A 22,890-nucleotide genomic window follows, 5' to 3' on the forward strand; every position below is an offset into this window, starting at 1 on the left:
GTAGTATTTGCTTTGAAGATATGGCGTCATTATTTGTATGGTGTTCATGTTGATATTCACTTATCACAAGAGTCTTCAGTATGTGTTTACTCCGAAAGAGCTTAATCTTAGACAAAGGAGGTGGTTAGGATTACTCAAGGATTATGACATGAGTATTTTTTACCACCTAGGTAAGGCTAATGTTGTTGTTAATGCTTTAAGCAGGTTCTCTATAGGTAGTACCGCCTATGTTGAGGAAGAAAGAGAGAGTTAGCGAAAGATGTGCATAGACTTGCACGCTTAGGAGTCCGATTGATGGATTCCACAGAAGGAGGAGTATTGGTGAGGAATGGGGTTGAATCTTCATTAGTGTCAAAAGTGCAAGAAAAGCAAGACCAAGATCCTATTTTGCTTGAATTGAAGGCAAATGTTCATAAGCAAAAAGTATTAGCTTTTGAACAAGGGGGAGATGGCGTATTGAGATATCAAGGTAGATTGTGTGTACCAATGGTGGATGAACTCCAAGACAGGATCATTGAGGAAGCTCATAGCTCCAGATATTCCATTCATCTGTATCGTGATTTGAGAGAAGTCTATTGGTGGAGCAGCATGAAAAAGAGCATTGCAGAGTTTGTTGCTAAGTGTCCAAATTGCCAACAAGTTAAAGTGGCGCATCAAAGGCCCGGTGGTTTGGGTCAGAATATAGAACTTCCGGATTGGAAGTGGGAGATGATAAACATTGATTTCATCACAGGTTTGCCAAGGTCTCACAGGCAGCATGATTCTATATGGGTGATTGTGGATCGAATGACCAAATCAGCCCACTTTTTGCCGGTAAACACTACCCATTCAGCAAAAGATTATGCCAGGTTATATATTAAGGAGGTGGTGAGTCTTAATGTAGTCCCTATTTTGGATTATATCAGATAGGGGTGCACAATTTACTGCACAGTTTTGGAAGTCATTCCAGAAAGGCTTGGGTTCAAAGGTGAACTTCAGTACTGCTTTTCATCCTCAGACAGATGGTCAAGCGGAGCGCACTATTCAGACCTTAGAGAATATGTTGATGGCTTTTGTGATTGATTTCAAAGGTAATTGGGATGATCACCTACCTCTTATTGAATTTGCTTACAACAATAGTTAATACTATAGCATCCAAATGGCTCCTTATGAAGCTCTTTACAAGCCTCATAGTACATTCATTGTATGGTACTAGATATAGTACAAAATTAAAAAAATTTAGAACCAAACTATAAAAATGCTCATTTAACAATCTTTCAAAAGACACAGAGGAAGTCTAAGTCTCACATGGCCATCTTAACAAAGTACTTGAAACTAAAGTAGGGACACAACCCTTTACAATCGAAAATACTAGGATTGTCTATTACATAAACAAAAGGAGACATAAAAGTTCTTGTCCTCGAATCCATGAGGACATACCAAGTCTTGGAGGAAACTCAATCCAAGCACTTCAATCCTAGCTAGAATCAATCACTTGTCGGAGCCTACACTAGTAGTAAAAATAAGAGAAATATGGGTTAGCACACAAAAATGTACCGAGTATGATGACCATGCCAAAACATGCTTAAAAAGAACATTTTGTTTGAAAGTCATGCTTTTATGCCATTTTGGTAAAACTTCCTGAACATTGAAAAAAGAGGCATAATATAAGTCACAACCAACATACAAGTCACATTTTCACATTTGAACAAAAATCACAATATAAACCTTTACCTTCACCTTAAGCCTCCACATCAAGTAACCCTCAAGCTATACCTTGTGCAATGTATGGATAGCGTCCCATACCACCACCCACACTACGGTATCACCTTAAGGTCACCAAAAGTGAACTTACCATTCATCTTTTCCACCTTTACACAATAAAGCATATAAGAAACATAACCATCACATGAATCACATCATCACATTAAGACCAACATCTAAGACAACTCTAAGTCATACTTGTGCAATGTGCAATGTGCAAATAGCATCCCATACTACTACTCACACTAAGTACTCATTTGAAGTCATAATAGACAAGGCACATTCGATAGTACAATAGTCATGACAAGGAAGTAAATCATAATACCATCCAAGTATAGCATGCATCTTTACATTTAAACATATAAGCATTTAAGTCAACCTTCTTCATTAACTTCATTTAGGACACATTCATTCATTAGTCATTAAGACTTAGAGAACTCACTATGACCCTCTCAAAGCCTACTCGTGCAATGCATGGATGGCATCGTATACAACAACCCACACTTCATAGAACTCCTCAAGAAACCATAATGCACATCTCACATGATGGGAATAAGCGCTTAACCGACATAGACCATGCAAGCTAGACATGGAATCTTGTGTTCTTCCCCCACACCGAAAAGAGATGGTCTCATTGCCTAAGGAAGACCGGTAATATTAGCTTGGATTGAATTGAATTCACTGGCTAATATCATATGTGGGCACATAGTTATGGGATAGAAAGATGTTCATTGGAACCCTAGCGTAAGGTTAGGAGAGTTTCCATCTTACCATATCCACTCGGTGCTTAGCTTACATTCCCATAGAGTATTTCAATCACATTACAACATTGTACTTGAGAGGGCCACCAACATTAGGCTTACCGACCCAAAGCACATACACATGAAAGGTCACCACCATTAGGTCTACCGATTCAAGGTATATTAAGGATAACTCATTCATCTTCCTAGAACGAGCCACCAATATTAGGTCTACCATTTCTAGGTTCATCATCTCACACAAGAAGGGCCACCACCATTAGGTCTACAATTTCAAGGTTTAACATCACATTAGCACCTAGACTCCTCATGAAAAGCCACCACCCTTAGGTCTACCAATCCAAGGTTTAACCTAGAATACTTTATCATTCATTCATTCATTAAAAGGCTACCAACATTAGGTCTACCAATTCGAGACATTAAGACATTAAGTCAAGATACATTCATTCATTCATGAAGAGGCTACCAACATTAGGTCTACCAATTCGAGACATTAAGTCATTAAGTCAAGATACATTCATTATATAAGAAAAGGATGCCTAAGCCTACCAATTCAAGAGATCACATTCAACATAGCTTTCATTTATCAAGAAGCGGGCACCTAAGTCTACCAATCCAAGATACAGCATTATATTAGAGAAACCTTTCACATTCTATCATCAGCATTCATGAGTGTTAATTGAGAATATACTATCAACAACAACACAATTACATTCTATACATGATCATCATTCTATCATTGAAATCACATGCATATCCTTCACATCACATTCACATATACAATATCATGATAATACTTCCATTCCTCATACTATGCCTTCAAGACCATGATCATAATATACAAAGTAATTAAACACCTCCACCTTTCAAGTGGATCAATAGCTCAAGCACAATTCTACTTCAACATATAAATTAGGTCATAACTTGCGCTTTCAAGGCCATGATAAAAAGTCACCAACACACCAACATTTTACTAAAATTAAGGCATGTATAATGATACAATTCAACAATCTAAATCAATCTAGGCATAATCCATCAATATTCATTCATTATCAACAAACCCACTTCATAAGGTACAAATTAGGAATTGAGAGAAATCATGGGTTTATAGAGTATTTTCATCATAAATCATCAATTAAACACCAATACAATCATAATTTTTCATTAGAAACCATTTGAAAATGTTTGATGAAAGAACTCATGAGATTTTGTAAAAACCTAGGGTTTTTGGGAAACTTGAAAACTTTGAGATCTATTTTGAATGTACTCTAGGGGTGAAAACTACCCCTAGATGAAGGATCACCATACCTTAATAGATGAATTCCACGAAAATCTACTCATTTAGCCTTCCTCTTCAAGCCCTAAGTCTTCTTCTTCTCTTGGTCTTTAATGGAGTTCTACAGAGAAGATATTTGGAGATGGAGGGGTTTTGATTCGGGGAATTTGAATAATGAAATCTAAAATAGGGTTTTAATGTTTTAATACTCTTAAAATATCTTAATAGCCCTAAAATAACCATCCAAACACTTATTAGAACTTGGGGTGAATTTACCAATTCACCCCCACAATGGCCGAACCACTTGATAGATTGCAGGTCCAACTCACGCCCTAGACTCACGGACCGTGAGTCCATTGACGGACCTTGCTGCTGGTCCGTGGTCGGGGGTTATAGCTTGGTCTTGAGGGGCTTGACCTACGGAGGCCATCCACGGGGCATGGATGGATCTACGAGCATGGACCCCTTATGTAGGTCACCAAATTTTAGCAACTCCTTCGGTTTCAAGGGTCTTAGGGGTTAGGCTTAGGGTCCTCCTCAAGGACCCCTAGGGTGGTCCATGGGAGTCGTACATTGATGCTTAACCCCTAAACCCTTCAACCAAAGCTCGGGACAACATAAAACAACATGAAACCTCAGTCCAAACTCAAACACAACCAAGTTAGGCTCTAGTTTCACTTATTCGTTTTACGGGTCGTTATATTTTCCAAAGACACACATGATAAATGTCAAAAGAGTTAAATTTTAGAAAATATTTTCCTCCTTAAATAAATAATACGAAGGTTACCTAGTGTAATCTTTAACCGGAATACCATAAATTTTTCTAGTACATTCTTACTTCGATCTTGCTAAACAAGGCACCGAGTTCTGAAGAAGTAGTGGATTAATCTTCTACTTCCATGATCTGTTTCTCTCAATCAGTATAATATTTTCCTTAAGATTGTTGTTCATCATGTATTCCAAAGATACTTAGACCAAAACTTTGAAGAACTTGGTTAGAAACAACAAAGTTTAAAGAGTATTTTCAAAACTAGAAAATTAAAACTAGTAGAGAAAATAGAATCAGAAATAGATTAGAAACAGTATACAAAATATTTTTCTCAAAGAAGAAAATCTAGCACATTGAATGCACTGTGTCCCCTTAAGGAAATTATTACCCTCAAGTACCGAGGTTAATGGAATATATCCTCCCAGGATAGAACAATCTTACTCACCGGTGTATCTGTACCTAAAATCACGGTGTCAGTGAACTACTCAACAGCAATAAAGTACACTTAGAATACTAGATGTAGTAGTAGTAGAAGAAGTCCATAATATTTGTTCTTTTAAAATGAGAGGAATCCCTCAATTTTTAGAAACGAAGGGTAGTGTGAAAAGGTTCTTATTGTGCCTTACCGGAAAGTTCACAACCCTTTGGAAAAGTTACAATCTTTCGGAAAGGTCACAACCTTTCTTAAAAGTCAAAACTTTTCATAAAAGTCACAACTTTTTATAAAAGTCACAACTTTTTATAAAAGTCACAACTTTTTATAAAAGTCACAACTTTTTATAAAAGTCACAACTTTTTATAAAAGTCACAACTTTTTATAAAAGTCACAACTTTTTATAAAAGTCACAACTTTTTATAAAAGTCACAACTTTTTATAAAAGTCACAACTTTTTATAAAAGTCACAACTTTTTATAAAAGTCACAACTTTTTATAAAAGTCACAACTTTTTATAAAAGTCACAACTTTTTATAAAAGTCACAACTTTTCATAAAAGTCACAACTCTTCAGAAATGTCACAACTTTTCATAAAAGACACAATTCTTCACAAAAGTCGCAACTCTTCATTTTCCGTTCACACCTTTTGAAACCCAACAAAAAGGTAAATTACTAAGCACTGAATTTAAAGATACAATAATTGTTGAAAAATTTCTTGTTATAGAGCAATGAAAGATATGAAGCATGTATTACAACCTTGGAAAACATACAAGATCTGTCCACAATTACCTTGGTATAATTGTTAAATTCTTTGCAGTCACAGGAACAAAGGAGGCTTATGAGACAAGATGACATGGTTGAAGGAGCATTAATAGCCAGCCACAAAACTCAAAGCAGTGGTAAATTCTTGAGGAATTACCCACCTTGTCAGCGTTGTGGTAAAAAAATGACATCCTCCATATAAATGTTGGAAGAGACCAGATGCACAATGCAAGATCTGCAAACAACTTAGTCATGTAGCTGTAACTTGCAAAAGCAGATTTCAAAAAGATGAAACATTTGTCGAAGTCACCAATGAAGAAGAAGAAGAAGACCACTTATTTATGGCAACTTGTTTTTCAACCAAAAATCTGATTTTCGGATGATTGATAGTGGTTGTACAAACCACATGACATATGAGAGAAATCTTTTTAATGAGTTTGTTCCTATGAAAAACAATGAAGTCAGAATTGGGAATGGTGATTGTATTCCTTCAAAAGGAAAATGGTCTGTTGCAATTAAAATAAATTCAGGTACAAAAACTATTTCGGATGTTCTTTATGTGCCTAATATTGATAAAAGTTTGTTTAGTGTTGGTCAGTTGATAGAAAAATGCTTTAAATTATTATTTGGAGAGAAATATTGTCGTATCTTTGATTCTACTAAGCAAGAGATTTTACAAGTTGAAATGAGAGGTAAGAGCTTCTCATTTAATCCAACAGAAGATGCACACAAGTCTTGCAAGACAAAAGATGAATTGACAGATTTGTTCACAAGGTCAATTTCAGATGAGACTACAATCTACAATTCCTAATCCAAGGAGGAGTGTTGAGAATATGTCTCAGGATATTGCAGATATAAAACAGTTAGCTACTTTTAGGGTTTTTAAATTATTTTATTAAAGTCCTATGTGACTTCTTCTTTTTTGGTTAAATTTAGGCCAGAGGCCTTTTTATTTCCAAATAAAGTTGTACAGGGCCACAAATGTGACCAACAAAAACAACTCAAAACAAAACTAGTCCAGCCCACTAGTTCTAACATAAAGACCCTTTAGTAGGTTTCCTAATCCGCACTCTCATCATCCATTGTTTCCGCCACCCTGTCTTCCTTGAGAATGATGAACTCCAATTGTCGTTTCTTCAAGTGATGAGAGGTCCAACAATCATAGATTCAACAACTCACAAAGGTAAGCCACTTCCTCCTTTATCTCCTCATTCCCATGGATACCTCTAATCTTCTTTCTCTTGCTGATGTAGTGGTAATGTTGTCCAAATGATGTTGGGGATTTGATACCAGATGCGCAAACCAAGCCCTTTGGCGGTCGACTTTAGCTGGTGACTCCTTTTTGTAAGTTTACATAGCTTAGGCTAGGTAGATTAAGTTTATGCACATTTCTGAAAACCTGATGTTGGCTGAATATATCTCTGTAAATAACTTTTATGTGATCTCTAAGACTGTGGTGTCCCTCCCTTTTCATTAATGAATGTTGATGTTTATCCTCCTCGTCTTTATTCTCAATGTTGATATCTGCGCTTTATCGATGTTGACCAAGATTTTGCAATCTCAAGGAAGTTGTGTAAAACTGCTCACACTTATTGGGCTCTGTTGATCCAATGTTATGTTTACAAGTTTGTTTGCTACCTGGTTTGCTTCCCTGAAAATATGTTTAATTATACATCGTAAATCACTTATGTGTCGCCTTATCTCCTCTATCTGGTCGCTGAGCTTCCGAGGTATCTGCCAATCTTTCACAATAAAATTTCTTATATTGATCGAATCAGTCTCCAAAATTATATTTTGTAATCGTAATTCCCTACACTTTCTCAGCGCCATTATGACAGCATTTGTTTCTGCCTCCATACTAGTGGTAATGCCCATACATCCTGCTTCTGCTTTAATTAAATCCCCACTGCTATTTCTTATGCAAAAGGCATATGCGCTTTCTCTAGGGTTACCCCTACTTGCACCATCCGTATTGCATTTTATGTATCCTTGCTCCGGTAGTTCCCATCTCACTGCCTTCCAGTGAATCTGTGGCTTATAATTTTTCAACATGAGTATTATTCGATTCCATTCACTAGGCAGTGTTATCCACGAGTATTTCATTTTCACCAATCGATGCACAGCTACCAGTACTTGCTGATGCATATATTCATAGGAGACTTCTTTTCCATGCCTTATGTTGTTTATCCTCTTCCATAGTTCCCACATCAGTAGCTGTCGAATGGCCTTGTATACTATCTCAATTTAGTTGGGGCTGGTTCGAACCACCATTTATGTACAGTTTGTTGTAATTGTTGTCCTCCCATATGGATACCTGCACAAGTAGCAAAAAATCCCCATAGCTTTTGGGCTATTGGGGTTGTGAGAAATAGGTGAGACATGGTCTCATGCACATAAGTTTCACAACAGTAGCATCTTGAAGCCAGCGATACCCTCATCTTTCTTAGATTGTCCTCCGTTGCAATTCTCCCTTTTGCGACCCTCCATAGGAAAAAAATGATTTTGAATGGAATTTCTTGCAGCCAAATATTTTCCAACCAGTCTTGTTGAGGTTTTCGATCCCTTACTATTTCAAAAGCAGACTTGACCGAAAAAATTCCACTAGTGTTAGGCATCCACCATGGCTGATCAACTTCATGTTGCCTCACATTCAACTTTATATTCTTGATTATTTGAACCACTACCTCTTCTGACACCAACTCACATAGCTTCTATTTATCCCATTCTCCATTGTTGATACACATTTGTACCTCTATATCTTCCTCACCGTCATCCATATCATTGGTTAGATACAACGCTCCTTTTCTTGTCCAATTATCGTACCAAAAACTAGAGTTTCCTGACTTAATTTTCCACCCTATCTCCTATTCTACCTCTTCCCTCATCTCCACCATCTTTTTCCATACATATGAAGCACCTATCGCCCCAGCTATAACTGAATGTTGTTTCTTACAATATTTATTCCACATATATGTTCTCCATAATGAATCAGTTGAAACTCTAAATCTCCACCATAACCTACTAAATAATGCCTTTGTTACTCCAGGTAGTGTTCGAAAATCTACTCCACCCTCTTCTTTTGGAAAACACATGTATTCCCACGCTACCCAGTGTTTCCTTCTCTCTCCGCTCTTTCCATTCTAGAAGAACTTCGCAAAAATGCGATGCAGCAGATTTATCACCCCTTTCGTGGGATTGATAGCTGATAGAAGGTATAATGGCATTGATTGTAACACATGAGTAATCAAGATGTACCTCCCTCCATACGTTAACAATTTATTCTGCCAACCTAATAATTTCTACTCAATTTTCCTCAGAATATTTTCATAATGTGAGTTGCATTTCTTTCCATAATACACTGGGCATCCAAGATATGTGAATGGAAAGGTACCCATTTTTATACCTGTTAATTTTCTCAACTTGATTCCCACTGCTAACGGTGTGTCGTCATGTAGATAAAAATAACTTTTCTCCTTATTTATTAATTGACCAGAGACTCTTTCATATTTCTTCAACACCTCCATCATTCTTCTTACTGAGTATCGATCGGTCGACCCAAACAATATCGTATCATCCGTATATGACAGATGATTTATCTCTGGGCTCCACTTTGGCATTCCATTGCCCCTATATCTTTTATCCTCATGAAGTTGGTTCAACCCTCTCGATAGGACCTCCGCAACTATGATAAACATGGTGGGCGATAAAGGATCGCCTTGTTTCAACCCTCTTGTTGATCTAAAAAATCCATGTGATATCCCATTCACTAGGACTGAATACCAATTATTTGATATTAATCGCCAAACCATGTCCGCTATCCTTTCTGAGAACCCAAATTTCCACAGCACCTTTGTAAGAAAAATTCACGACACTCTATCATACGTCTTTGCCATGTCCAGTTTTACCACCACATTGGGGTCTTTGCTTCTCAATTTTATATCTCTAATTATTTCTTGGGCCAGAAGCACATTCTCAGTGATATTTCTTCCTTTCACAAAATCTGGCTGGTTTCTCGAGATGATGAGTGGTAGACACTTTATCAGCCTCTCATGTAACATTCTTGAAATTATTTTATTTACAAAGGTGCTCAGACTGATCAGCCTAAGATCTCCAAAAGTTTTGACTTTTTCCTTCTTTGGGATCAGTATCAAATTCATATGGGTAATGAATCTAGGCAAGTGCTGAGCACTAAAAAACTCCCTCACCATATTTGTTACATCCTCCTTAAGAATATCCCAACATTCCTGAAAGAAGTGACCCGAGAAACAATCCGAACCACTTGTACTATCTTTATTTAGCCTAAACACCACTTTTTTAACCTCTTCACTGCAAGGGGCTATTTCATCAGTCTACTCTGGAGTTATCAAATTTAGAATCACCTGTAACAGGCCATAATCTTCATTGCAACTATCTTCCCTGAATTGCTCTTCGAAGTAAGCCACTGTCGCAGCCCCTATTTCCTTCGTGGACGTAATAGTATCACCATCTTGGGTTTTTTGCATGTCATGAATCCTCAATCTCTCTCTTCTCGCTTTCACAAAGTTATGAAAGAATTTATTATTTCTATCTCCGTCTTTGAACCACCTCATTCCAGATTTCTGCTTCCAATATTCTTCCTCAATATGCCAATATTTTTTTAATTCCGCCTCAGCCTTTTTCAAACTCGACCTATTGCTTTCCAAAGGATGTATCACCAGCTGAGCTTCCTGAATTTTATGACATTTTCCAGTGTGTCAATTTGTCGAAAAATATCTCCATAAGCATCCTTGCTCCCTTTTTTCAACACCTCCTTGATCTTTTTAATTTTGGCTTGAAAATCATAAAAGGGCAACCCCACGAAGTCCGCCTTCCAGTTTGCTTCTATCAGCCCCTTGATGATGCTTTGTCCAAAAGTTCAAAAACCTAAATGGCTTCACACAGGGTTCCTCCTCTGTACTGCATATCACATGTAGTGGTGCGTGATCTGACCCTCTTCTGGTTAAATGATGGACTTCTGATGCCGGTAGCAAGTTCATAAACGCATGATTCCCTATTACGCTATCCAATCTCTTGAATATTCAATGCTCATCTATCATGTTGTTCCACCACGTAAAATTACTACCTGAGTACTTCAATTCAACTAGCCCACAATTGTTTATACATTGAGCAAAGTCTATCGCCTCCGATTGCATGAATGGCAAGCCACCTTGTTTTTCTTCTTCATTTAGAATCACATTAAAATCACCTCCTATCAACCATGGTTTATGTGATTGTTCAGCCACCTTTTCAATAGCATCCCACAATTCCAGCCTCTCTATCACACTACACCTGGCATACACCACTGTGAGATAAAACTCTTTGTTATTAAGCTTTACCCTCAAAGTAACCTGCTGAACTGAGTCCATAATTATCTCAACTTTTCGCTCATCCTCCCTGAATAGCCATATTTTAGCTGAACAATTACAAAATGCGTGAGTAAATCCCAATTTATTTTTGTGTTGCTCTATTTCATGAGAACGTTGAAAAGGCTACAACAAAGCTATAAATAAATATCGGTGCCTCCTATTATGGTCTATTATTCGCTCAAAAGCTTTCTGAGTGTTAACAGACCTTATATTCCAAAAAATTATTTTACCGATCATTGATCACTATTATACGGTTTATCCTTATTACTCCTTGTTTTGACTTGAAGAGGTATGGTTTTCTTCTTTCCACTCTTCATGTTATCAATTTGTCTTGGTGACAAATCTCCATTCCTCGCCGCACTTAGCATGTTCCCCTCCAAATTGTCATCTTCCCTATTGTCCCTCATTTCTTGCACTTGTGTCACTGATAATTCCTGCATGTCTGGAATATCTATTCTCGTCTCCAAGCTTCTGTTTGGGGTTTCTTCCACTATGTCACCTACTGGTTGATTATCATTCCTCGTCTTGTTGATTGATTGAACTTTCCTCATCTTTTTCATCACCATTTCCTGTTAGGGAATTTGTCACATTCCCTTTGCTGATTGGTGTATTCCCCATATGTGTAGTATTATTTGTGTCACCCTTCGTTTTGTTGCTGAGAGTGTTGTTAGTCCCCCTTCTACTTGTGGCTTCCAAGCAGTTTCTCATGTTGTTCTGCTTCTACGTTTCCTTGCTCCTCATTGTCATTAGCTTGTTGATTTGCCATAGCTGTAAATTGATTATTATTGTTTGTCTCTTTTGGATGCCCTTCTAGCTTTTTCGTCCACATCTTGTCAGTTTTCCTCCTACCTTGCTGTCATTCTCTCCCATTTCTTCTATCTTTCAGCACCTTAGCCAACTCCTCATGTTTGCCCTCCCCTGTATCTTCTATTGTTCTTTCCTTAACCTCATCTATTGATTTGCTCTCCCCCTCTATCTTAGTCGGGTATAGCTCCGGATGAATGACATAACATTGTTGATCATCATGACCTTGAATCCTACAATTCTTACAATATTTAGGAGCATGATAATACTTGATTCGCACCCATCATTCTGTAATCTCCCCTGTTTTTCTCCTGACACCCACATTAATCCTTTTGGGAAAATCTCTTAGTAAATCCACCTCAACTTTTACTCGTGCACAACTTGGTCTAGTCTGATTTTTTGTAGCCATTTCTATAGTGGCCAACTGTTGCAGCCAGCGACAAGATTGACTCTTGACCAAAGAAGTTTGGTGGCAATGATGGGAAAGAGATCCATGCAATTGTCGTTGTTGTTTCCTCCTCCGGATCGAACAATGGCTCCCATTTCAACGCTCTCATGGGATACGTCCAATTCCTATGTGCTATGTAGAAAGCGGGCTTTGATAATAGATTAACATAGTCTTCCAGATTTACAGTCTAGATCAAAATATGCCTATTACTCAGCAAGCCTATGTTGCATTCTCCCTTCAGCTCACATTGTTTTGGGATCAATTTCCGCAAATCTTGGATGTCCAGCCATCCATAAGAGAACTTCCCAATAACTTCATACTGCAAGTTTTCATTCTGAATCATCTGCTCTACTTCTGCTTCCTCCCAGATCACCCTAGGTTCCCCATGTAAGTAGGTAATAGGTTTCATAGGTATAGGCTTCTTATTAACCGTGGACGGTCATAAGATATTAGCATAGTTACTTCGCGATTGATCCAGTGATCCCAACGGATTGTCTAGATCAATTCTTGGTGATGTGGTGGCCATAGCCACCCGACGTTTAGTGTTTGACGACGGCGGCGGCGGTTAAGTTGTCACTAAATTGACACTCTCTTTTATCTTTTTAGTTAGTCCTATGTGACTTGAATTTAGGAGTTAGTTCCTTTATTTGTTATTTGAATTTTATAGATAAGCTAGTAGCATTTTTTTCTATTTTTAGTTAGGAACTATATCTATAAATATAACTCTTTGTATTATTAATAAAATAATTTCCTTTGACAATTCTGCAGTATTTTTTCTCTCAAAGTCTTTCTCTGTTATTTTCTTAATTTCTTTATTAAAAAATCAACAATACATGATATGGTATAGTGTTTATATACTTTTGTTATTTGACCTGTTAATTATAACATGTTACTGTAATGATCTTTCCTTTGATTGGAGTATTTGTGTTCTACTTCATGATTTGTTGAGCATGCTTGTAAATTGGCATGTTTATGACTTGTTGGTATGGACGATTCGGCTTGATACCAAAAAAAAAACACTCGAATGCTTTGAGAAAATTTTAGAATTCAAAAAATTGGAGTTGAAAATTTTGGTGCATATACACATCGTAATTATGGAGAATAAATTTCTTCTTGCAGCGTTTGCAAGGATCAACATAGGGTTGATCAGTCAGGAAGAAATTCATTCTCCACAATCACGATTCTCCAACAAACGATATACTTCATACCAGAGGTCAAACGTGATACCTTTAGACTCTAATTAATGATAAGATAGTACAATTACAGCTCCTTCACAATCCTCGTTAAATCCTATATCATATGTTTGTCACATCCTCCTTATATTTTTTTAAATGTACATAAAAAAAAGGAAACTTCTTAATTCTAATATTGCACATGGCTACTAAAGCAAAACAACATTTTTATTAGCTCATTACAAATTTACAATTATGCAATCAAAGTTCACCAACATAAAATACACTTTCTAGGAATTTAATAAATAAGAACAGAAAAACAAATTATTCACCCCTTCAACATAACAATTCAAAAATTATTAGTTTCTGAAGGCACGGTGTTTTCGAATTTCCCCTGCTTTCCCAGTAAGGACTCCAATTTGTCTCATTTTCACCATTGATTCGCCAAAATCCTTGAAGAAAGTTGATCCATGCAGATATAATTGAGACAACACATAATCTTTTGTTTGAGTATTTGTAAGAAGAGCTGCATCAGATGCGAACAACCCTCTTCTTTTGCTAACCATTGTGTCATAATGTGTGTCAAAACTCTTGAAACTTACAGGGTCCATTTCAACAATTGTGGTCACATCTCCAGACTTACATTTTATCTTCCAATGATTAATCTAGTTTTGGTCCATGTTTGGGTCCATGTCACCTTTGCCACTTAAATTGTACAAACGGCTACTAAAGGAAAAGCAATGTGACATCCCAATTGCGTGTCCTCCTATGTAGACAATAAGGAGAAGAAAGAAAAGAGTAAAACTAATGCACTCTTCCACTCAATCAAAGGGCGGTCAATTGAACAACCTTTTGCGAATGTTACAACTTCAATTCTTATACATGTATATGAAAATTTTGACATTAATTTATTTATTACGATGCAAATGAAAATTTACCTGATAGAACAACAAGGTCTTTTACATTTAGGCCCAATGCACCAAATGTAGTTTTGAGAGTAGTGAAGTTATCAAAAGGAGTTGGCAGGTTTTTTGAGGCCTCTAAGAGAATTAAGACTATTCCATCTCTTCTTCCTAAGGGGACTGGCCATGTTGGTCCATTTATCTGAAACAACACATAATATATGTATATGTTTCAAGGAAAATAATAATCGAAATGCTAATAAAAGCATATCCAATAAATATTTTGTTTCCTTTGTTCCAATTTATATATTGTACATATATAATTTAATAAAGCAAGAAAGGTTTTTGAAAATTTTGGTTAGTTACCATTGAAACGGCGTCACGGGCTGTTAAGGCTAAAATATCAGAGCAAGAGACAATGCCAGGGCACTCTTTCTCTAAAGCAGATTTAGTAGCATCTATCACTTGAAACCCTCTTAGGCTTTGATTTGGAATTTCATCTTTCTCTGTTTTATTTCCTTTTGTTGAATTTAGTAGCACTGATCCATCACATCCCTACATACACCAACAAAAAGAAGAAAAAAAAACAATTATTTGCACATATATATCTTGACGGACTAATTACTTTTAACATGATGTGATATATTATCCATTTTGGACTAAATTATTTGCACATATTGCTAGCTTCTCAATCTTTCCAACTACCAATATAACAAAAGATGATCAAATAAATAAAAGAATTTTAAAATAAGGCATTAAATCACCCTAACAAAACAATCATGAAAATGCATTCTCAACAAAGGGGCAGCCAAAGTAGGAGCAATAGAAATGTAGTGCTTTGTTGTCTCTTTCAAAATTATTTCCACATTTGGACATGTTTCATTATAGAACCCTACTTCCACTCCTTCACAATTAGCTACCAAAAAAAGTTGAAGAATGAGAAAACAAAGAAATTTTAATGTTGCCATTGTATATTACTCTATTCTTATGTTTTGAAGAAATTAAAATCTTTAAGTGATTGATGATTCATGATTGGAATACACAAATTCATGCCCTTTAAATAGGAAGCAAATGATGATATATATCAATCCTTGATTTATTAAAATGGTAGAGCTGGTACTAGAAAGTTGATTTAATATTTAGCAGTTAACACCTTCTAAGCTAACAATTTTTTTAATGTTGCAAATATCTACTCTAGTATTTCAATTGTAAATACTAATTTAGGAGACTTGCGAGTTTTTACTTAATTAAAGAAAATTTATAGCTATCATCAAAAATCTTCAAGAAATAGATGAATTTCTCTTTGATCACTGTTTGTATTTCCTCTAGAAAATGTGAAGGGTCTAACGGGCTGATTAATTAGCCCAATATTAATTATTTTTCCATATGGACAAACCAGAAAAAGAAACAAAAAGGAAAAAGATAACTAAGAACTTGAATTAATAAATTTTTGTGTGGCTGATTTGTTAAAGATATATTGTTATGGGTGGTTTGGTAGCCAGTACAGAGGTAATTTATTTATATATTAAATTTATTTAAAATAAAGGGAGTCTATTTTTCCAAAATATATATGTAGAAAATGTAGCTACTTGGAATTGGTATATTTCTATGATTTTGGATAATTTTATCACTCAATTACATATATTCTTAAATGAAATTTTTCCGTCCTTATATTTTATTTTCTTCAATTAAATTTTTGCACTTCGAAAATCAATGGAATACCTCAGCTTTGTAAATGTCACGACCCAAACCGTCGTGATTGGCAGCCACACTAACCATCCGGTGGGAGAACCACTACTACAACCCAAACAAAGCAACTAAACAGAAAACTAAAGCATTTAAGGATACGAACGCAAAAATAATAGCTAAAAACTGAAGTTTCCATAAACTTCCAAAAGATCTAACAACTAAACAATGCGGAAAAATACCTAGAACTTAAAAGTCAATGTACCAAAACATCTAACAATGAACCAAAGTCTAAACAAGAAGGGATACAACCCCAAACTAATGCACTAAAAACTAACTAGAAAAGTCTAAGTCTGAAATGTGGACATAGACGAAAGGAGAACTAATGGAAGCCTGGAAGAACTAGCTCACCCTTGAATTCGAACGATCACTGATCTTCTTAGCGAGGTCTGTGAATAGCCGCCTGAAGATGCCCTGTACTCAACAAAGAAAGAGCAAGTGCAATATCACTACACAATCAAAGTGTACTGGTAGGATCACGCGGCTATCCCACTAAGTGCAACATACATAAATCAATACAACAATATAATCACATCCATTTATCGAACATATACAATATTATCAACACTAACAAACAACGAAGAACTTCACATTTCTCAAGATACACAATTATGACAAGTCATTGGTCCTCTCATGGAACCCAAACCCAAACTGTTAGCATACCAGAACGTTGTACCAGATCCAAAGATTATGCTGAAACGTGGCAACCGATCCCATAATTATGCCGGAACGTGGGAACTTATCCAAGTTAGTGTGTCGGAATGCAATTCAATAAGCCACAATCACAAAGTACATCCTCATAATCATACAATCAAGTCATGATTCATGGCATTCATAGTCATATATCATTAGTTACAACAAGTGTGATCAATAATGCAACATTCGCATACATACATACATACATACATCATAATGAAGACAAGACAAACATACATCACGCAATCATAGAATCACAACCATCACCTACCTCGAAACAAGCTTGAAAACATATATGTATCATAATGAAGCAAGAACAAACATAATTCACACAATCATAGAATCACAACCATCACCTACCTTGAAATAAGCTTGAAACCATAAGAAACTTGATCATTCCCTTTTTGGATTTGTTCCGCTTGTTCTTGGTCTACAAACAATCAATATAATATAGGAATCAATAAACAATCACTAATTACCTGGATTACTAACAATTCTAACAACCCTAGATCATACCCATGATCCCAAGTATCCAAATTCGGGGTTTTCCCCCAATAGTTTCTAGATCAAAACCCTCCCCCATCTATAATTACCCATTAGATTACGTTCTACGGATCGAAACCGATTCGGGGGGTTAAAATCTTACCTTTAGCCTCAAGAATGATGGAAAACTATCAAGAATCGTATGGGGTTCATTCCTTAGCTCTAAAAATAAAAAAGTTCAGAATAAAGACGTTTTGGGGTTTATTTGCGACCTTAAGTCACGTCGAGCCCGCAACAGCAACCCGCAACCCACTACAGCGGCCCAGACAGAGCGACCAAAATCACCGCCAAAATTGCTTGCACGAAACTGTAAGCAATTTTAATAATTCCAAGACCTCAATTTCACAACACACCTTTAACTAACGATGCTTAGAAAATATCATTCATGCTAAGATCAATTCCGGGAGTTCTACTCACCCGAATTCAATTTCAAAAAGTTGTACGAATTCCTTAATGACTTATCTAACTACTCATGTAATCAAAATCATAAACAAGTCACCCGATTGTTACCAGATTTCCCTAAACCTTAATGACTCTGATTTCATCCAAATCTGGACTAGGTTGGGAAATTCCAAGTTACTACGAAAAAGCTTTTCGACCCAAAAATTTTCCCCGTTGTCTTTTCCATAACGACGGAAATCGATCGTTACAATAGATACCAATTTACCCATCACTCGTTCCCGAGTGACAAAACTTAGAAAAAAGGGGCTAAAAAGGGATGAAGTAGTACTTGGATCGATGAACAATTGGGGATACTTGTCTCGCATGTCCCTCTCGGTAACACAAGTAGCTTCCTCAGCTGGATGATGCTTTCATTGAACTTTCACGGACTTAATCTCCTTGGTCCTCAACTTACGCACAGCACGATCAAGAATTGCAATCGGTTCCTTCTCATATTGGATGTCTTTGTCTAACACAATTGAGTCCCACTTAATGATATAATCCATGTCACCATGATACCTCTTCAACATGGACACATGAAATACTGGATGAACTCTCGATAAATTAGGAGGTAAAGCCAATCTATACGCCACTGGTCCTACACTTTCAAGAACCTCAAAGGGACCAATGTATCGCGGACTTATCTTACCTTTCTTGCTAAATCGCATCACCCCTTTCATGGGTGATACGCTAAGAAGAACATTTTCCCTGGTTTGAAATGTCATGTCTCTTACCTTATGGTCTCCATACTTATTATGTCTACTCTGGGCTGCTAAAAGCTTAGCATGAATACTCCTCACCTTATCTTGAGTAACCTTCACTATATCGACCCCCAAAGGTTTCATATCTCCGGTCTCTAACCATCATATGGGTGATCTACATCCCCTCCCATATAATGCCTCAGGCGGTGCCATATCTATGCTGGAGTGATAACTATTATTATAAGAGAACCCACACAAAGGTAAGAACTTATCCCAATGCCCTCCAAAATCAAGGGCACATGCCCTCAACATATCTTCTAACACTTGAATAGTCTTCTTTGATTGTCCGTTCGTCTATGGATGGTAAACGATACTAAAAGTGAGTTGTGTGCCCAATTCATCATATGATTTCCTCCAAAACTTGAAGGTAAACTTAGTACCACGATCTGAGATGATAGAAATAGGCACCCCATGCAACCTCACTATCTCTTTCACATAAACTTTAGCCAATTGTTCAGCATTATAATCTATTATTACCAGAAAAAATGGGCTGACTTAGTCAATCTATCAACCACTACCCAAATAGCATCAAACTTCCCCAAAGTCTAAGGAAGACCAACCACAAAATCCATGGCTATCCTTTCGTACTTTCATTCCGAAATTGGCATTCTTTGAAGCAAACCTGCATGGCTTTGATGTTCATACTTCACTTGTTGATAATTTTGACACTTAGCCACAAACTCTACTATATCCTTCTTCATGCCTGACCACCAATAAATTCGCTTCAAATCTCCGTACATCTTGGTCAGACCCGGATGAATAGAATATCGTGAACCATGAGATTCTGCCAACAATTTCTGGATCAAGTCATCTACTCTAGGAACACAGATCCTTCCTTTAAAATTGGGTACACCTTCTGCATCAAAAGTGGTCTCTTGTGCCTTACCAATCACGGTCTTCTTCTTAAGTTCATTCAAATTTACATCCTTAAATTGTCTGGCATTGATCTCTTCCATAAACGTGGCCCTTACTTCAATGCTAGCTAACACCCCACCTTTTTTTGAGATGCCCAATTGCATGAATTTAGACTCCAAGGTCTGAATTTCCTTAGCGAAAGGTCGCTTAGTTACACTCAGGCAAGCTAAACTACCCATACTCACCGCTTTTCGACTCAAGTCATCTGCCACTACATTAGCCTTACCCGGATGGTATTGAATGATGGCATCATAATCTTTAAGTAACTCCATCCACCTTCGTTATCTCAAATTCAGATCCTTTTGAGTAAACACAGGCTTCAAACTACGATGATCAGTAAATACCTCACACTTAACACCATACAGATAATGGCGCCAGATCTTAAGATTGAATACTACTGCTGCCAACTCCAAATCATGTGTAAGATAATTCCTCTCATGCACCTTCAATTAACGCGATGCATAACCTATGACATTCTTATCTTGCATCAACACAGCACCCAAACCAAAATGTGAAGCATCACAATAAACAATAAAATCCTTACCTTCAATTGGTAATGCTAGAATAGGTGCGGTGGTCAAGAGGGTCTTGAGCTTTTGAAAGCTCTCCTCACATTTTTTAGTACATTCAAATGGTATCTCCTTTTGGTCAAATTGGTCAAGTGAATGGTAATAGAAGCAAAGTTCTTCACAAATCGACGATAATAGATAGCGAACCCCACAAAACTCCTAACTTCGTTCACAGAGCTAGGCCGGACCCAATTCTTAACCGCCTCAATCTTTTAAGGATCTACCATTACCCCTTCTTTTGAGACTACATGTCCAAAAAATGAAAGCGAAGTCAACCAAATACAACTTTTGTTTCCCAAGAATACCCAACACAATACGAAGATGGTCGGCATGCTCTTCTTCACTTTTCCAATAGACCAAAATGTCATCAATAAAGACTATGACGAATGAATCAAGAATTCGCTTGAACACCCCATTCATTAAACTCATAAAAGTTGTAGACGCATTAGTCAAGCCAAAGGACATAACTAGAAACTCGTAGTGCCCATAGCGGGTTCTAAATGTCGGCTTGGGCACATCCACATGCCTAATTTTAAATTGATGGTAGCCAGACCTTAGATCAATCTTGGAGAAAATTGATGCGCCTTGAAATTGGTCAAAAAGATCATTTATTCGAGGCAAATGATATTTGTTTCAAATAGTGACCCTATTCAATTGCCGGTAATCTATACACATTCTCATACTACCATCATTTTTCTTAACAAACAAAATTGGAGCACCCCATGGAGAAGAACTAGGATGAATAAATCCCTTATCAAGAAGCTCTTGGATTTGAGCCTTAAGCTCTCTTAACTCTGCCAAAGCCATGCGATATGGAGGGATAGAAATGGGACGCGTACCAGGCTCTAAATCAATGTAGAAGTCTATATCTCTATCCGGAGGTATACCAGGCAAGTCTTTAGGAAACACTTCTCTAAGTTCTGACACAACAAGAATAGACTAAATAGATGGAGTCTCAACCTCAACATCCCTAATGTGAGCCAAATAAGCCAAACGACCCTGGTCTACCAGATTACTAGCCCGAATGGAGGATATGGTCTTAGCTTGCTTAGGCTTATACACCCTTTCCCACTCTAACTTTTCCCTTCCTGGAATTTTTAGAGTTACAAACTTAGTATTACAATTAAGAACAACATAATAGGGGGACAACCAAGTCATGCCTAAGATTATATCAAAGTCAATCATATCCAAAATCACCAAATCAGCCCAAGTCTGAAAAACCCTTAAACAAAATAGGAAAAGCACGATAGACATGGGTGACTATGACAGACTTTCCAACTGGGGTAAAAACATGGATGGGGGCTTCAAGTATATCACAAATTATAGCAAATTCTGAGGCAAATCGCACGGATACATATGAATAAGGAGAACTCGGATCAAATAACACATTAGCCATCCGGTCACAGACAAGAATAGTACTTGTGATCACCGCGTCAAATGCCTCTGCCTCGTTCTTGCCCAGAAAGGCATAACACTGAGCCTTATCATCGTGATGAGCTACTTCCATGCCTGGTTGCACGTTACCCTTGCCTGCGTTACCATTTACTCTACCTCCACGGCCTCGCTGATTACTTTCTCACCCACCTTGTGTACATTCTCTACCATTATTACCATTTCCCACGGGTACCACTACTCTAGTCTATTGCTGCATGGAATCTAACAGTCATGGGTGGGGACAATCTCTCCTCATATGCCCAGGTTCTCCACAATTGTAGCAAGTACAATCAAAATATGGTCTGCCACCCATCGAAGACGCGACTCCCTTGCTATCCTGAATCAAATTATGAGATGGAGTTCCTAAGTAGTTACCTGTAGAAGCGGGCATAGCAAGCTGAATTGAATTGGCTACAAGCGTTGGCCTTCTGGACCCTCTAGAGTAAGAACCTTGAAAGTTACCTGAGTTCTTGGCCCTTTTTGTCAATGCCTTAGCCTGACCGTCTCTCCTCACCCCCTCCGCTTTCTTCACAAAGTCTGTTACCTCATTAAATCTTCTCCCCACAGAGGTCATATGAACAGCTAATACCTGCAACTCAGAGTTCAATCCCCTAATAAATAAACATATCCTCTCCTCCTCAGTAGTCACAAATTGAGTAGCATATCTAGACAAAGCATGGAACTTGTCCTCATAAGCAGCCACAGACATACCACCTTGCTCGAAAGCCATGAACTCATCTTTCTTAGGATCCCTCAAAGTCCTAGGCACATATTTCTCAAAATACAGAGCCTGAAACTGGGTCTAAGAGAGTGGGGGTAAAGTTGAAGATCTACATTCCATATAAGCTCTCCACCACTTCTTAGCCTCACCTTGAAGTTGAAAAGTCACAAACTCAACCCCATGCTGATGGAAAATTCTGAACTTATGAAGCCTCTCATAGCAATCTAAGATAAACTCATAAGCATCCTCACTCTCAAAACCAAGAAACACAGGAGGCTTTAGCTTCATAAACTTAGTCAACGTTTCATGTTCATTACCAGTCATAACAGAACCCAACAAAGGATGGAAGAAAACATCATTACCCACATTCCCTCCCACCTTGAGGGTAGTGATAGCAATAAGAGGATTGGCGGGAGCTTGAGTTGCTTTAGCAGAAAGAAGCACTCCAGGACCAACCAACTCTTTCAGGAATGACATGATTTTTTGAGCTAATACTGGGTCTATGGGAGGAACACAGATAGTCTCAGCCTGCACCTCTTCCTCTTGTCCAACCTCCTCGATATTTTCAACCTCAACATTCTCCTCTATCTCTTTATGATGTACGGGAGGG

The 22,890-nt window shown here is 37.4% G+C and overlaps 1 protein-coding gene and 1 pseudogene across 1 annotated transcript; both read right to left on the reverse strand.

Moving 5' to 3' along the window:
• Positions 1-9,607: 9,607 nt before the first annotated feature.
• Positions 9,608-11,694, reverse strand: LOC107061055 (uncharacterized). The gene is made up of 5 exons (XM_015309798.1): positions 11,381-11,694; positions 10,846-11,156; positions 10,577-10,737; positions 10,124-10,450; positions 9,608-9,988 (listed from the first exon to the last, which is right to left on the reverse strand). The coding sequence occupies exons 1-5, from the start codon at positions 11,692-11,694 to the stop codon at positions 9,608-9,610; spliced, it is 1,494 nt and encodes a 497-aa protein (XP_015165284.1).
• Positions 11,695-13,911: 2,217 nt separating this feature from the next.
• Positions 13,912-15,422, reverse strand: LOC102580409 (peroxidase 27-like; annotated as a pseudogene).
• Positions 15,423-22,890: the final 7,468 nt, after the last annotated feature.

The sequence above is a fragment of the Solanum tuberosum genome, unplaced genomic scaffold, assembly GCF_000226075.1.
Source record: "Solanum tuberosum cultivar DM 1-3 516 R44 unplaced genomic scaffold, SolTub_3.0 scf00113, whole genome shotgun sequence".
Taxonomy (NCBI): Eukaryota; Viridiplantae; Streptophyta; class Magnoliopsida; order Solanales; family Solanaceae; genus Solanum; species Solanum tuberosum.